A 17,402-nucleotide genomic window follows, 5' to 3' on the forward strand; every position below is an offset into this window, starting at 1 on the left:
TTAGAACAATAATGAAATTTGTTTCGGTACATACTATTATCAACCTGGACAAGGCGATAACTACTTTCCCAAGGAAACAATATACTACATGATTACGTAAACAACATGTGATATAATATATTTGTACTTGAAATCAAGGATCCGCTTGTGCATTATTTCTTTACCGTTATTATAAGAATGTTTATGTCCAGTTTGATTAGTCGATAATATGTCAGTAATTTAATTGAATCTTTTTTCAGTCCGAAACAACCTTTAATTTATTTCGCCAGTTGTCAGCCTTATTGTATTGGAATGATCAATAAACTCGTATTTGTATGTGTCATTAATTTAAACTGACTAATTCGATATTTCTACAGGTAGTGATTATTTCATATTTTTTAATCAATTACGTAATGCATTATTAATTATACAATGCCGTTATTGACAACAATAAGGTCTTATCAATTGTTAGCAACAAATTGAACCAGTTCCGTCATAGGTATATTTTCATACATATATAGACCTATACGTGTGTCAGAGATTTATGTAAAGGGAGGCAACCCTTGTCGATCAAGTCGACATGTGACATAGTATAAGTTTTTCTTTATTTTTTTGTCAATGACATACATGTACATGTATATAAACGAGAAATGTGATTTGTTCGTCGATTGATATATCAGCAATGATAACGTATACTTCAGTTCATAAACGAAAGTAAAAAAATCTCCTACACAAGTTCTCGGTAGACAGAACTAAAGTGAAAGTAGAATTTCCATGGGGATTACCATATTTTGGTCATGTTTTATTTGAAACAGAAACGTGAAGTGTACACATGAATTCAAATGAATATCTTATTGTATTGTTAATTGTTGAAGGCTGTATTGTTTTAATTGCAATACTTATATATTGTCTGATGGAGAGAAGAAGGAAAAGAAAGGTATTTAAATAATTCTTAAACCAGAGATTGTTATTGTGCAAATTTGTTTCTATGTATAATATTGTTTTATCATGTTTTGTGATTTTCCAACTGTTACTTGTCTATTTGTAGAGAGAAGACGTTGAGACTGGATCAAGTAATGATGTAACGAAAGTAAGACAAACTAGGTGACAAAAGATGGGATTCTACCCAATATATTTAACAGTGTCTTTTCCATATTTTTAAATTTGATTAATATTTCAGAGTTTATCTTATTTTCTATTTTCGTATTACAATTACAAGGCATACAATTGATATGAACACTATGGTCAGTACACAGGGGTTTGTATAGAATTGTATGATAAAATTAGCCAGAAATACCTATATATAAACACTAATTATATCATACACGTCTATACAAGCCCCTGTGATCAGTACTTACAAAGCTCAAAACGAAAGTAGGAATATAACAGGAAATGAAAATAGATTATGAAGAATCGTATTCTTAAAGGACATAATAATGAACGAAAACCTTAAAAACAATGTTATCTAGTAAAATATCATCTAATAATGTAACCTTATGAATATTTTAATCCTGGACAAGGAAGATTTTCGTTCAAGCAAACATTTAGGATGTTGTATAATCTACCAAGAAACCACTTGCTCTATTATAATTGCCCTGATTTGACATAACGTAGGTTGGTAGATTGTAACACGAAGTAATGGGATTGATATTGTAGATAACTCAGTTTAACCACAGGGGCTTGTATATATAGGTATTTCAAAAAGCTATTTTTATCATATAAGTCTATACAAGCCCCTGTGGTTTAACCCTGTTTATTGGTCAGCCATATAAGTGTGTACGATGCATGCAAGATGCGCGAACGCTGTTTGATTTGGTGCATTGTACGGTCACACAAGTAAACTACCGGTGACTCGCCTAATCTTGATCGTGGAAAACGTAAACTCCAAAGCTAAACACAGTTACGTAATAACATGCATATTCCGTTTAATATGTAATAACACGTTATATATCAACAAATTTCTTTAAAAAAGAAAATATCATCAAGTAAAAATGCAGTATTCGGATAATCTAATAGCTTATATATATGCATTAGCCATTGATTTATAGAGGATTAATTAAAAACCTGCATTTAATTCAAAGATTATTATAAATAAAAGTTGCAAAATGCCATGATACGTAACTCAAGTCATCAAAGTGTTTTTGTCTACATGTATGTTGTTGTTAGTGGTAACTGTTGTACTTTAATCACCGGAAAATTCTATTTGTAGAGACAAAAGATGAGTGCAGGATCAAGTCATGCAGGAACAGATGTAAGGCAAACTCATGAACAAAGAATGTGCTACACAAAGATGGGTCCTACTCTATAGATTTAACATTAACACATTTTATAAATTAATTAACATTCCATTAATAGTATAGTTTTATTAGTAGCAGTTATATATTTTTACCATTTTGTTTTGCACTGGAAGATTTATAAGACAATGCAATTGGCATGACACGTACGAGCCTATTAAAAATAAACAGTACTTAAAAACAACTCAAAACGAAAGTAGAAATATAACAAACATTGAAATTAAAATAAGGAAATTAAATTTCTTAAATGGCGAATGAACAAATAAATGAGCGATCCTACAAAAAAAATCAATAAGGTTTAACAAACCAGGCTCAAGGGAAGACAATATCATTAGACATTTAACTCTGTGTTATTTATTATAATTAGAAGATATCCTAGAGTAACAATTTCTTTTGAAGGTTTCGGAACTGGGCGACAAACGCTTTCCGTTCAAGCCTAAGGTAATGATATTTCAGAATATACCAATAATTTCAAGATTTGTTTTATCATTCACTGTTGATATTATCAAAATAGCACTTTTATATTTCTTGTAACGCAAGAATTATTAAGATAGTTATTTTCTTAATATGCAGTTTATACATGCGGACTCTCTTTTTACTAGATGACAAAGTTAACCTCCTATCTAAACATATGTAGGCAATACAGTGTATGCATACTATTCATTTCATATCTTCTTAAATAATTGATCGAGAAAATATGTCTCAGTCAAACGTGCAGTATTGACATTATGTAATTGCGTATTTACATAAGTTGAAAGGGTTATTTATTTGACTTTTAGGGAATCCCTAATGTTGGTGCCTCCTGTTTCATGAACTCAATGTTGCAGGTATGTTCTAACAGTTTTAAGATGACTATTTTTAATCAATTTGAAAACAAATAAACAAAGTAAAAAGTTGTACAACAATATAATATATATGTACGTGTAATATTTTTTTTTAAAAACGTTAAACCTCAAATGTATACATTGACCTACATTATATGAACAAATATAAAATCTGATGATCCTATCTGATCAATGTCAATTTATTCAATTTTATATCGATTTTGTAGTGTTTATCCTGGAGTCCATGCCTTATAAAACAGCTGGAACATCAAATAGAGAAAATGGTAACAGTGGTCTTCCAAAGTCTTAATATCTAATTGACCCAGGCAAATTGTTTACGCTGCAAATATTCCATCATATAACATGAACCTTTAATGATTAATAAACCGAAAATGAAAGTAGAATTTCTGTTAATTCGAATATATTTTAAAGGCGATTTATAAGGGTTTGTTTTACTTGTCTTTCAGACTTTCGATTTACTTGTCTTTCTGTCTTTCGATATACACTTATGGTGTAAAGTTCTGTTCGACATACTAGACATTTAACCAAATTTACTCAACTATTGCATCAAATGAACCGCTATTAATTCACGAACCGAGGCTGAAAGTAGAAGTTTCTGTTATTGAAAATATTCAACTAACAATTAAAGTCATATTGTTTAATGCGTTCTTCAATTTACCAAACAATAATGTGTAATAAGGCTCAATTAGAACATTTCGTGTTATTTGCTTCATGCAAAATGACCAGATCTTTTGTATTACAACATTCAGCAACAGAAACAATACCAGGGGAAACTGGCGACAACTTTTCTTAGATTATTACAACTAAATCACGCCGGAGATGAAGATACGGCCAAGGCCTATAAGAAGAAACAGACCAAAAATGTGAAAATGTTTTGTAAGGAATTAGTTAAAGAGTAAGTTTTTGTGCAAATCATATAAACGTGTACAGTTATATATTTCAAAATGGAAAGACAATCACTATGATATTTCATAATTAACATGTAAAAAATCATAATAAGGTTATGAAATATATTCAGTTATTATCTTCTCTAAACGATTTGATATCCATCGCAAAGGCGGTTTTTATAGCAGAAAAGTTTTCGTTGAACCAATATATAATTTCCTTGATATATCATCGCTGCAAGCCATACCACGGGTGTTAGGTAAACTATACCGGTGTATTAGCAGTAAAAAAACAAACATATTACACATTGCACTTTTTATTATGTCTATATCTAAAAACACCGAATGGCTGTGGTTCACTTTCCATTTAACTTTTGGCAAATTTGTTTAATATGATCAATTCATGTACTTAAGAAAGGAGCACTTCGACGGTCGAAGTCAAGAAGACAGCTTTGAATTTTACAACGCTCTAATAAGTGGCTTGGAGGATGAGGCTCTACGAAATGTTCCGGTAACAGCCTTATATTTTGTACACAAAAATATTCGTGATACATAATTATGTGCTTTCATATCCCTTATCGAGAATTTGTACTGAATACGCTCCATGAATTCATGTAAATGGTCGCATCACATTGTCTGTCACCATACTAAATCATACCAATCTAGTAGGCTAGCATATTATTCACAATAAAACCCACTTCTTTATTACAGTTTTGGCCCAAAAAAGAACCAGTCACAGGTAAGTGGAAGAAGTTATTTGTGGTCCGAATTATACTAAATGGTTGATAACGAAACCAGCACAACTGTTGATACATTTATGCAATCGTACCAACTCATAGAGTAAATGAAGATATATGTGTTAAAATCTGATTCAGTCTTTACACCAACAAGGTCTTATAATTAATCTTGCTTGTAACAAGCACTTTCATTGGCTTAAAAATTATGTCATCAACCAATAGTATAAAATAATGACGTCGCCGTTTGTAACGTCGCTTTTAATTGACTGATACAGCGGCGTAATATTTTCTAAGAGAAAAGAGTCCATCAATAAAAGTGGATTTCCAGAGGGATTGTGTATAGTAGATTAAATTATAAGGATTGACTTAAATATATTTTTCATGTTATGAAGCTATAACACAACAATCCGGAGTATACTTTCATCATAAACCGCTTCGCGGTTTATTTAGAGTACACTCCGTTTTTGTGTGTGTTATGTCTCCATAACATGACAAATATATTCAAGTTAATCCTTAAATATCAGTCATGTGCTTCTATGGTTGGCTTTATGTTTTGTTTTGATTTGTCACATTACCTATGGCAGTATTTTCATATCGATTTTAAGCTCTAACTATTTGCTAGTGTATTGACGCTGTGATATACATTTGCTATGTTTTTCATTAAAGAGATGGAACATATCATGCAGACCTGCGACGTGACAAGGTTGTTTGGTGGTATGTTTATGACCTGTTACTGTTACAAGGAGTGTGGACATGTAAGTTGGTTTGTTGAAGTCAAGCTTGTGTTTGAAAATGTTGATAATGTCAATGCCACAATAAAGCCTACAGAGGAATCATCCTTTATTATCCAACGTATCTAATACAAACTAACATATAAAACCTGTGTAGTATACATCTTGTCTTATATGACCAATGTATTGTGTAACACGGGGTTTTGGATAACACGAATAGCACTGTATATCAGTGTTGTTTCTAGACTATTTATCTTTGATAATGTTATCAGATTTCATTTTTGTATGAAATGTTTCATTTCTATCAAGTGAACCTGCATCAGATGACTATTCTAAAAGCGTCACGTTGGATTTGAAACATTCATTTGAAAAGCTTCATAATGAGAATCTTGTGCTTTGAATTTTTTTGTTATATTGCATAAAAACGGAAGAGTTGCCTCCCTTATTTGGACAACCTTGTTATGTATATTGAACTTCATTGTATATGTATCCTTTATAACAGATCAAGACTTGAGTAATATTAATATACATGTATATACGCTTGACACTTTGTTATATTAGGTTGAGCCAGTGTTTCAAAGATTCACCAGTTTGAGTATCCCACCAGTCGTAAAGAAAAAGGTATGCTATATATAGCTTTAAAATTCGTGAATGTTCACTAATTATTTCTGATGAATCTGTTTTTCGTTTGCAAATATGTAGTTTGTGTTGATATTTTAGAATACATTTACATCTAAGCATGTCTACACGTTGTGCTGAATGTTATCGAATGGTATATGATTTGTGAGCTTGTGATCTAGAATATATGACTGTATCAAAAAAACCGATGTAATAGGATATAATGAACAATGTAATGATAAGACATTAATTAAGTAATAACGGTTATTTGTAGACTGAAGACGACAAACCAAAACCAACCTTTGCTAAAAAGGTAAACAAATATGTTAAGGTAATCAAGAAAGAAAAGCAGTTAAAACAAATAAAAAATAATAAATAAATAAATGAATAACCACAATAAAATAATTAAAATAAAACAAAAGCGAAAAAACTGAATACTTGTTTTCGCAAAATAAATATTATTCATGTAAAATATAGAAAAAAGACAATATAAGATTGCGAAGAGAAATGACTTGATTTTGTTTTTGTATAGCTCAGAAAACCTTAGTCATTAAGTAATCATATTAATGTACAACAGTGCTAGTGTTCATACTCATACTAGGCAACTTCTGAAGACATAGATTGAGATTTAAAAAAATCCATATCGTTTGTATCACAGCGACCTGGTCCTCTGGAAACAATTGCCTTTTCAGTCAAACCAAAGGTATGCATTTAATACATCAAAGTAGTATAGATAACGCTTACAAACAGGAGACGAATACAATCAGTTTTGTCTGTTTTGAAGCAGATGTCATACAAATGTATCTCCGTGTAACTGTATTAGCAATGAATGTTTTAGCAAATGCTGTTATGGTCCTATAACACATTGCTATTGATGGCAAAGTTAGTAAAGCCCGGTAGGGTTTCATGTAAGTTTGTCAGCTATAGAAATGTGTGTTATAGGAGCATACCAATATTTGCTTAAGTATTCAATATTTATATTTACATTTTGATAGAGTAGTTACGCTTTATTTAGTCATCTCGAACAGTTCTTTGAATAGCAAATTAAGTCTCGATAACAATGAGATTGATGACGGTACAATACAGATTGATTATTTTACAATAACAAAGGTGCTTATAGTCTCACAACAACATTTGCCTGTTCAATGAATTACAATGGAAGGATACAAAGCAAATGTAAATATTCCGATACCACACATCATATTTGAACCTCATTCGAACAATCTGTCTTTATTTTTATTATTTTACTCAGAAACGACAACCTTCCACGCGACACGTTGAGGTCGACAGTGTGTCTAAATCTGTTGATGTCTCAGCCACCAGAGAGCCCTATTCAGGACAATCTAAACGTATTGTTGATGAAACAACCCGGATTGTCAGCAATCAAGACCATCAGATGAAGACTCCGAAAGGGTATGGTGCGATACAAAAGTCACAAAAAATGGACGGAAATCGTAAACGTAAACACAACACGACGTCAATGCCTAAATCCACGTCCAACCTAACTGAAAGTTCTGATAACACAACAGAAAATAGTATCGACATGTCTTCCTTACGCGAACATTTACCCATCGTAGAGGAATTAGGTCTGAAAACTGAGAACAAAAAGGGAGATGTTGTTGTTGGCAATAATGATGATACCAACGACACTGACGGAAGCACTAGTAAATCAGATATTGGTAAAGTAACACCAAATAGCGACGATCAAGAATCTCTGTCTGATTGCAGTATAGAAGACATCAACAGACTCCAGGGCTTGTGTTTGGTAAAGAGAAAGAACAAATTAAAGAAGAAAAGAACTGGCATAGAACTCAGTCTTGACAAGTTGACAGATTTTGAAAAGATGATGGCTGCTGACCTTCCATGTCGGATATGTAGTAAGAAGAAAGGTATTGCAGTTTTTTATATTACAATATCATGTTAGTGATCAAACTATTATTTTATGAAACCATAGTAGGATGAGTGCAGTAAGCAACCTTTCTCCCACAACCTACATCCTACATGTTTTCACACTCTCGACTCATTGAGTAGACCAGCTAGGAGTTGGTAAGCTGTTTTGGTCACTAACCAACTGGTGCATAACACCCTGGACGCTTTTTCAGTTGTCAATCCTCTAATAATGACGTAAAGTAACAATGCTTTGTGACGTCATCTTCCATTGAGACATCATTGTTCATTGGCCATTGTTTCCCCGATCAGAAACAGGAATAATGCATTCTCAAGAGAAACATGATTTTATAGAAATGATATCTGAACATTGTTGGTAGAAAAAAGGTTACAAAACTCATGATTGTTGATTATCATGTTTATCCAACTATCGTTAGGTAATTTGTAAATTGAAAAATTGTGTCTACATACAATTTAAAACTTAACTAATTCGACTTAGATAACATGATAACCAAAAAGTCACTCGTTTGGGATCCTCTAAATATATTGTTAATTGTAACAATTTTAACATAGTCTTAACCAAATCACATTTAAATGCCCATATTTAGATTCTTATGATATACAATGTATGTATTGAGATTGCTCCATTCAAACATTTGAAATCCTTAGTATTCTTCCACAGTCATACATACAACACATGTACATATCTGGTTGCAATGAGATTATGGAAGCCCCTCTTATCATAAATATGAATGAAAGTATAAAAAATACGCATGTTAGAACTATCATAATACCGAGACGTACGAAAACTATATACATAGTAGAAGCGTAATTATGAGATATAAGAACATGTAAATATATTTCATTGTTTGTCCATTTATGATTAATATTACCATAGAAACATGCGGTGGTGTCCTGTACAAACAAATCCAACTTGTCTCCCTCCCTCACGTACTGGTTCTTCACATCAACAGATTTGAACAGGTAATGATGGCATCTTTAGAAGAACGTAAGTTATATCGGATTCACATAATGGAACTTGTTTCTACATCCTTATTTTGCTTCTTTTGCAAATTAGAAAAGCTCGGTGTCGCTAAAATATTGTCACCAATAAGATTAGTTACTTCGCATTACATGTAAATTATTTTCAGTAAATGCTAAGTTTGTAGGTCGGAATGGGTAAACAATTAACTGTCTCTTTGACTGCCTTCAGCTTTAAATGCTATTTGAATGAAATATTTCGATAGTTTCTGACTCGGTACATTTTGGCTTAGTGCTTAGATTTCAAAGGTTTAGAGTTAAGACACCGGTCTTTGCACTCTTTGTTTTCTAAAGCTTGCAAAATAAGTTTTCAATTACGATTTGTGTTTAAAACAAACTTACAAAATGTTATTCATAACGAATTGATGAATCGGAGCATGAGATAAACCATCAGTGAAATGTTATAATTAATACGAGTATATAATTATATAGCCAACGGTGATCCATTGAATTTTCTGTGTATACCACTACAATGGGTTGCACTCGGACAATAACCTTGATTCAAAATATAATTATAACTGACACAATTAGAATTGAAGGGAAAATAACACATTGAATTTCATAATTTGTTTGGGGACAAGGAGGCACCTTTCAAGAAAGTCATAGTGGAACTTTCTTAAGGGAAATAACCTCTATCATAAATTACATTTATAAAGCACAAGGTAGTATATATCCTTAAGTTACCTATCAAACATGGAATTAACCGATTGATTAGGTCCAAATTGACTTTGGTTGAACATATGTTACAGATGTATAAGCATGGAACATTTTTTGGAGATACAAATATACCTGTCTTAGCCAGGTACAAAAACTCATTACGTGATAATTGGGAGAGCCAGATCCCAACTTTTAAATTATAATTTAAGTTGAAAAATGTAATCAAAACCAAAGTAGAAAACTTTATAGTTTGCTTATTACCAACACTTCTTTTGTCATTTTTAACAGAAAGGAAGCCAGTTTTGTAAAGTTACAGACTTTGTATCTTACCCGAAGTTTTTGGATATGACTAAGTTCTGTTCAAAGTCATTAGAGGTAAATTCTCGCATACATTTTAACGTTTGTTGAAAATGAACATTTATAAAAAGGGTTTATCCAACAATTCTCTTTAAATATGTAAATGATTTCCATTTTCTCAGTAGACGAAAAAAATATTGTAAATTTACATCTGATATTTGTCATTACGGTAATTAGTTTCACTTCACCAGTTTTAATCGCAAAGATGAAATACATATTTAAATAATCTGTCATTGAATTTGCTACCTTAGCTTAATTACTATATATTGAAATAAGTCAATATCAATTTGTTTTATTTATATTTTTGCAAAACTGCAAATATAAACCTCACAAGTTATCAAATATGGAACTTACCTTTTCAGCAACTGGAATCAGACAGCGAGCTGTTGCATGGACACTTTTATTCCCTGTTCGGTGTAGTAAACCACCAGGGTTCGATGAGAGGAGGCCATTACTATGCCTACATAAAAACTAACCATCGAGATGTACGACACATACAGAATCAACTGCAAAACTCATGGAAGGACCCAGAGGCTATGGCGTCCGGAATCCGTACACAACTAGAGGCTATATGGAAAGCAGAACGAGAAATCTGCGTTCCACCAGATAAGAAACAACAACAGGAAGATAAAGAAGATGTTGACTCTCAGAACAGTCAAACGAGCAACGATGTTCAGAAAAAGAAGAAAGATGGATGTCGAAAAGATGGCAGCCTCTGTCATAACAACGACCAACAAGATTCAGTTGATCAAAACAGAAGACCAAAAAAGAATGTCACTTTTGATAATGAGGATAGTGAACAAGACATACTGTCCGAGGGAAACAAAACAGATCTTCAAAAGGATCCCGATCTTCAAAGATGTAAAAAGAAAATCAAATCAAGGAATAATGAGGACAAAGAGAGCTGTGCACTTCAGAAGGAAGACGGAACAGCTGGATGTCAGACAGGACAAAACGGTTATGTGCTGGAGGAAATCATACATAACAATTATCACGATGAAGTAAAAGATTCTGATAATCAGGAAGACATGAAAGACCCAGTTCGAACAAAAAGTCCGATAAGTGTTGTTCATGGAGAAGACACAAATGTTCCTAGTCGACAGAAAAGATCGACGAATGATGTTCAAGAGGAAGATATGACTTCTCCTGATCGAAAGAAAAAACGGAAGGATGTTGTTCAGGAGGAAGTAAAGAATGACCCTGATCGAAAGCAAGAACACAAAGATACTGATCGAGAGTTAGACATGAATGATCCTGTTCGCGAGAAAGAGCACAAGAAAGTAGCTCTTGGGGAAGATATTAATGATGTTGGTCTAAAAAAGAACGAAACCAAGGATGTAGTTCGTGAGGAAGACATGAATGATCCTGGTATGAAAGAAGAAATCAAGGATGAAATTCGCAAGGAAGAAAAACATGAGCCTGATATAGGGAAAGACGTGAAACCTCTTGGTCGATCGAAAGAACAAAAGAAAACTGTTTGCCAGGAAAGCATGCATGCTCCTGGTCAAAAGAAAGAACACAAAGCTAAGAACGACAATGATGCTGGCGACGTAAATGATAACCAGATCGACAAGAAAGTACACTTAAAAGGTTTTATCAACAAGGGAGAAAATGGGGATAGATTTAAGGGGAAAGATGCAAAGGATCCTGATCAGAGCACAGGAGAGCAGGATGCTGGTCAGAAAACAATGGAACATAATGCTGTTATGATGACAAAAGACGAGAAAGATGCTCAGAAAAGAAAGGAGAATGATACTATCCAGAGGAAAGAAGATAGAGATTGTTTTAAAACAAAGAGAGATGAAAAGATGAAGAAAAAAGGGAAAAAAGGGGCTTACAAAGACGACAGGGAGAGACCTTTACAGCCAAACGAAAAGCAGGACGAGGAACAAGGCGATCACATTCCTATCTACGAACACAACAGCGATGCGGTCAATAGAAAAAAGATTCCTACAAACTGGGAAGACCGGGGAGATAACAAGGGGCCAAAAACAGACGCTCACGACATGTGGTTTTATGTTAGTGATTCAAGGGTTCAAAAAGAAGAAGAACGCACAGTGTTTACAAGCACAGCAGCCTACATCCTTTTGTACGAGCGAATTTGATGAATATTTTATCACGAATCTTTCGTATACGAACTATCTAAGTTATGGCCTTGCATTCAAGAAATATTTGTATAAATTCACATGTTTGTATTTTCAGATTCGCAGACGTATATTGATGGTTCCTAATATCCGTTACTGACCTAGCTCTTCGTTGCCACTTAAACTAATTTCTGCGACAGTAAATCTACCAATATGTGTCCGAAAAACTGTTAATAAAATATGTTATCCGCTCATGTGAAGTATTTGAATCCCTGACTGTGGTGAAATGTGTACTCGATTCCTCATATCGTGGATGACTTGGGGTGGATCCTGTTGACAATTTGTCTTTAAGCCGTATCCGATGGACAATGTGTGCCGGTTCATGAGAAGAACTTGTGACGTATCCTGAAAGACATGGCTTTAAACAACGTTGTAAATATTTTATTTCATTTTTTTTCATCGGGTAAAACATTACTTGCCTGTAAATGTTAAGTTAAGATATTTTACGTTAGTTAAAAAAGAAAGATCAGGACAGATACTTTTGAAAGGTTGCCATTGTTATTTAAACAATGTCACATTGCAGTATGACCGATAGGTCGAGTCCAATTATAAACTAAAACAAAGACTTTCTTAACATAAGCGTCGTCATTGAGTCTGACACATACTCCCGCATCAAAATTGTCGTTTTTTTGTTTTTTGTTTGTTTTTAAATTCTAACCGTTACAAAACTTCTGACGAACTGCTCCTTTTAATTTTTACCAGAATTAAGTTTAACATATTGATTAATAACCTGTTATGTGGTTTTAATATGATATATATTTCAGGAAGTTAATGTTGATATTCATTATGGATAATAAGATGGCGTTCATAAAAAAGGCAGTATATATAAGCAATAAGTTTGCTGTCACTTCAAAATATGACTTTTCATACGAAAAACATAAAAAAGAATTGTACACTGTTATTGTTTTAGTTAGTGATTTGTGATAAAGATCTGATCGCAGTTAACAATAAACAATATTTTTTATCATCAATATGCTTCTTTATACCACCTACCGGTAGCATGATACATTAATTATCATTGGTTGTCAGTATGAGAAGTAATTGAGAACGACTTGAGAAGAACTCGTGAACGAATTTTCCCATTTCCAATCACTTGGCCCTTGTGTAAACATAAATCATATTGATAGTGGCCCGTGTGTAAACATAAATCTTATTGATAGTGGCCCTTGTGTAAACATAAATCATATTGATAGTGGCCCGTGTGAAAACATAAATCATATTGATAGTGGCCCTTGTGTAAACATAAATCATATTGATAATGTGTCTTAAGCTATTATTTTGCCAATTTTTGTTAATATTTCGATATCGGATATTATATTGAAATAAATATTAATAGGTAAATATGATGATTATGTTTCCAAAGAGGCTACAAACTTTGTACCATTATTATGATGTTAAATTGTTAATTATCTTTGGAGGTGATATTCATTTACATTCAATAATGTTTTTATCAGCTAAATTTTTAAAAAAGAGGTTATTTCATCAACAAACTATGTATAATTACTAATAAAAAGTCTAATAATAATATTTCTATTATCCGATTTATGTGTATGATAACACTTCCAAATCCTTTAACTAAAATGCAATTGAAACGTTAGGAAAGAGTTGAAAAATAATATAATTGTTCCCTCACGAAATTACTACGACTCATTTATACTCTAAGTTACTGATTCGATATGAAATTGCTCAGTTTTGGTCAATAGGATATGAAAGTTGTTTAAGTTTTCTGTTTTTATAATGAAATATCGTTAATCAGTTTCCACGTTTATGAAGATCAAGTTGGAAAGTAATTAACATTAAATGCAAAACCACAACAAACGGCCGACCGACGAAACGGTCTTATCAGCTCTTACTTTTCACTGGGTCTCGATTTCGAGAGATCAAACTGAATCGCTGCAGGCACTATTCAACATATGTCAATTGAGACACACTTCAAATTTACGGTGATAAACAGTGAATTATATCTGTGAACTTAAACGACAAATATGTATCTCATCGAGCGGACACAGCATCAGAGTGTACGTACTAATAGCACGTCATTCTCATAATAAACTCTTAAATCAGTCATAGAATATACGTTTGTATCAGAATAGTTCATGCTGCCTATAAACCTGTCATGTTAAAGAAGAACAAAAGGGAGAGAACTCGTAATCATTTAAAACGAAAATAGAGAAAACGAAAGTAGACAGAAACGAAAGCAACATGGGTTTCAAAATAGATATTACAAATGGCGTCGGTTAAGTAAGATGTGTTAAAGCAAATGATCAGATGTCTTCACAAGCTTTAGTGATACATGTAGGATGTATAGCCGGAGGGGTAATAGTTGTCGTCATCCTAATTTTGGGCATCCTCTACATTCTATATATGCGTGCCAAATCACGGAGGAAGAGAAAACATGATGTACAGGTAAGATTGGTATACAATACACTTCATGATAATGTTTGAAGAAATTATTTATACACTACATAACCACATGCACGGCCATACGTTACGGTAAAGTAACAATTGATGCTGTGGTAATGCTTGATAAAGTTGTTTTGTTTTGACAACAATAATGTACTTTCTATATGAGGAATTTTTACATTTTTCTATTCTTGTGATATGCATAAATACGTGAGGATGCAATTTAACTCACTATTGTTTTATTGTTTTTACAAATTCGTCATTTAAAAATACTTTGATGATTTGCTTTTTCACTTCGTAGCCTTCTGATGATGAAGAAACTGGAACTCCAGCGAAAAGGGTATGATCTCTCCACTGCATGTATTCACAAAACTTAGTTCACTTTCACTAGTAAATTGAAGTAAACTGAAAATAACAACCGTTTTATTGAAATTATTTAAATATTTTATGAATGACTGTATACCAGAATATCTAAGTAGACACTTTACTCCAGTGTTTCGATTCTCAGAATTAACGGATTCTCGGTAATATGAAATAAATAAAGCATTTCATATTTACGTTATCAACGTGTGACATCATAATCTACTTTCGTTATCTGTTTATCTTTACATGCATTTCATATTTACGTTATCAACGTGTGACATCATAATCTACTTTCGTTATCTGTTTATCTTTACATGCATTTCATATTTACGTTATCAACGTGTGACATCATAATCTACTTTCGTTATCTGTTTATCTTTACATGCATTTCATATTTACGTTATCAACGTGTGACATCATAATCTACTTTCGTTATCTGTTTATCTTTACATGCATTTCATATTTACGTTATCAACGTGTGACATCATAATCTACTTTCGTTATCTGTTTATCTTTACATGCATTTCATATTTACGTTATCAACGTGTGACATCATAATCTACTTTCGTTATCTGTTTATCTTTACATGCATTTCATATTTACGTTATCAACGTGTGACATCATAATCTACTTTCGTTATCTGTTTATCTTTACATTCGATTCATTGCGAAACGTGTATTTAGTTTATAATTAATGGTATTTCTATACTGAGAAAATGGAGAGATGTTAGAATTCAAAGTTACCGTTAAGTTATTAAAATATATCATAAAACGTATACAAACACATGTTTGAATTAATACGTTTAATTCATCATAGTTTTCAAGATTCATGTAATATATACACATAGTATTATTCAATAACAACGTCTTTGTAGTCTTTAAACCGATCTTTGTGCTTTTATATTGTCAACAGCGATGCATAAGAAATACCATATTGGATTTCGCTGACGAACCAAAGGTACGGTAAACGAAACATCCACAAAACAATACGTTTTAATTGCAATACACTCTGTCTAGTTGATACAATTCATGTACGTGTGCATAATTAATTTTAGTTATAGTGTATATGTGCAAAATAATAATTCCATTAATGAACTGATATATTTGTATACGTACAATGTCAATTGATGACGCTATTTTATAACTATAATTCAGGTGATGGTACTATAATCTGTCTCTGTCGATGTAATATAAACCCGTGTCTAAGAGTTTGCTTTGATTGATAGCTATATAATCCGTGTGTCTATACTATTGATAAGTAAATCACAATTCGATAGCCGTACTTTTCTTTGTTTATGTGTATGCTCTTTTTCTTCAAATGTATTATAGGGGTTACCGAATCTCGGGGAAACTTGCTATATGAATTCCATGTTACAGGTAAGATGAATACTATTTGCTACATTAATAATCTGAAGAAATTGACAGAGTGCATATACACCTTTGCCTGTGTTTGTTAATCCTCGTCTAGATCAGTTACATGATGATCATTAAAACAATCAGAATAACAGAATAACATCACGGAAAGTATTCAGATTTTCCCTTCTGAAATATGTAGATAATATAGATTGAATGTCTTGATACAATATTGTACAATCCCCTGACAATTTGATGCTAGGAACTAAAACAAATATCTTTTTCCTGAAGTGTTTAGCATGGAGTCCATGTCTACGAGCACAACTGGAGGATCAGATTAAGAAACAGGTACAGTCAGTAGAGCATCTAGTATAAATAACACAGAGACCGCTTTCATCGTATGTTTTCTATTGATAGAAGATCAGTTGGATGGATTTAACAGCAGGTGAAACCTGCCATTACAAAGATAAGACTGTAGATACATACACCTGATAACAATTATTATCCAAATAATTGAACTTATCAGACGATTAATTGTATTATCTTACCTAACTAACTAACTCAAATTTATGTTAGTTTAATTACCTTCTCATTGGGTTTTAATGTATTGTCTTACCTAACTAACTAACTCAAATTTATGTAAGTCTAATTACCTTCTCATTGGGTTTTAATTGTATTGAATTCTCAATCTTTCGTTGATTATAAGTTTACCTACTTGAGCCAAATCCTTATGCTCCAAATTTTGGCATCATATTATTGAAACCTTGATGCATGATTATCTACACGTATACGTTATGTAGCAAACCCTTTTTCATATTGTTTTGTTCTATTCCACAGCAGACATATCCAAACAAAGGGAACAGAGTAGCAAAAACTTTGCTCAACGTACTTGAATCCTATCATGATGACAGCAGCGACAATGAAGCTGACGATGACGATTGTTTTAGCTGGTGTTATCCAACGGAGACAAAGTCTATGCGCAACAACATTTATGCCTTCCTCAAATCCATATCCGAGACGTAAGTTACGTATAAAGTTCACTGTCCTACAGATTTACAATCTCATCTAGTGTTACATGCTCTAATGAACAGAGATAATAACAATGAACTA

General features: G+C 32.6%; 1 protein-coding gene across 3 annotated transcripts; it reads left to right on the top strand.

The window, feature by feature from the left end:
• Positions 1-719: 719 nt before the first annotated feature.
• On the top strand, positions 720-15,897 carry LOC110446768. 3 transcript variants are annotated; one of them, XM_021492064.1, is made up of 19 exons: positions 720-916; positions 1,028-1,069; positions 2,189-2,230; positions 2,673-2,714; positions 3,053-3,100; positions 3,325-3,381; positions 3,868-4,013; positions 4,417-4,513; positions 4,714-4,741; positions 5,406-5,494; positions 6,032-6,091; positions 6,363-6,419; positions 6,747-6,791; positions 7,341-7,977; positions 8,874-8,959; positions 9,962-10,048; positions 10,393-14,580; positions 14,879-14,917; positions 15,853-15,897. In XM_021492064.1, the coding sequence occupies exons 1-17, from the start codon at positions 812-814 to the stop codon at positions 12,133-12,135; spliced, it is 3,411 nt and encodes a 1,136-aa protein (XP_021347739.1). In that variant the 5' UTR covers positions 720-811; the 3' UTR covers positions 12,136-14,580; positions 14,879-14,917; positions 15,853-15,897. The 3 variants fall into 3 exon arrangements, with proteins under 3 accessions (XP_021347739.1, XP_021347740.1, XP_021347741.1); XM_021492065.1 differs by having other exon boundaries at positions 6,363-6,401; XM_021492066.1 differs by lacking the exons at positions 6,363-6,419; positions 6,747-6,791.
• Positions 15,898-17,402: the final 1,505 nt, after the last annotated feature.

The sequence above is a fragment of the Mizuhopecten yessoensis genome, unplaced genomic scaffold, assembly GCF_002113885.1.
Source record: "Mizuhopecten yessoensis strain PY_sf001 unplaced genomic scaffold, ASM211388v2 scaffold2995, whole genome shotgun sequence".
Taxonomy (NCBI): domain Eukaryota; kingdom Metazoa; phylum Mollusca; class Bivalvia; order Pectinida; family Pectinidae; genus Mizuhopecten; species Mizuhopecten yessoensis.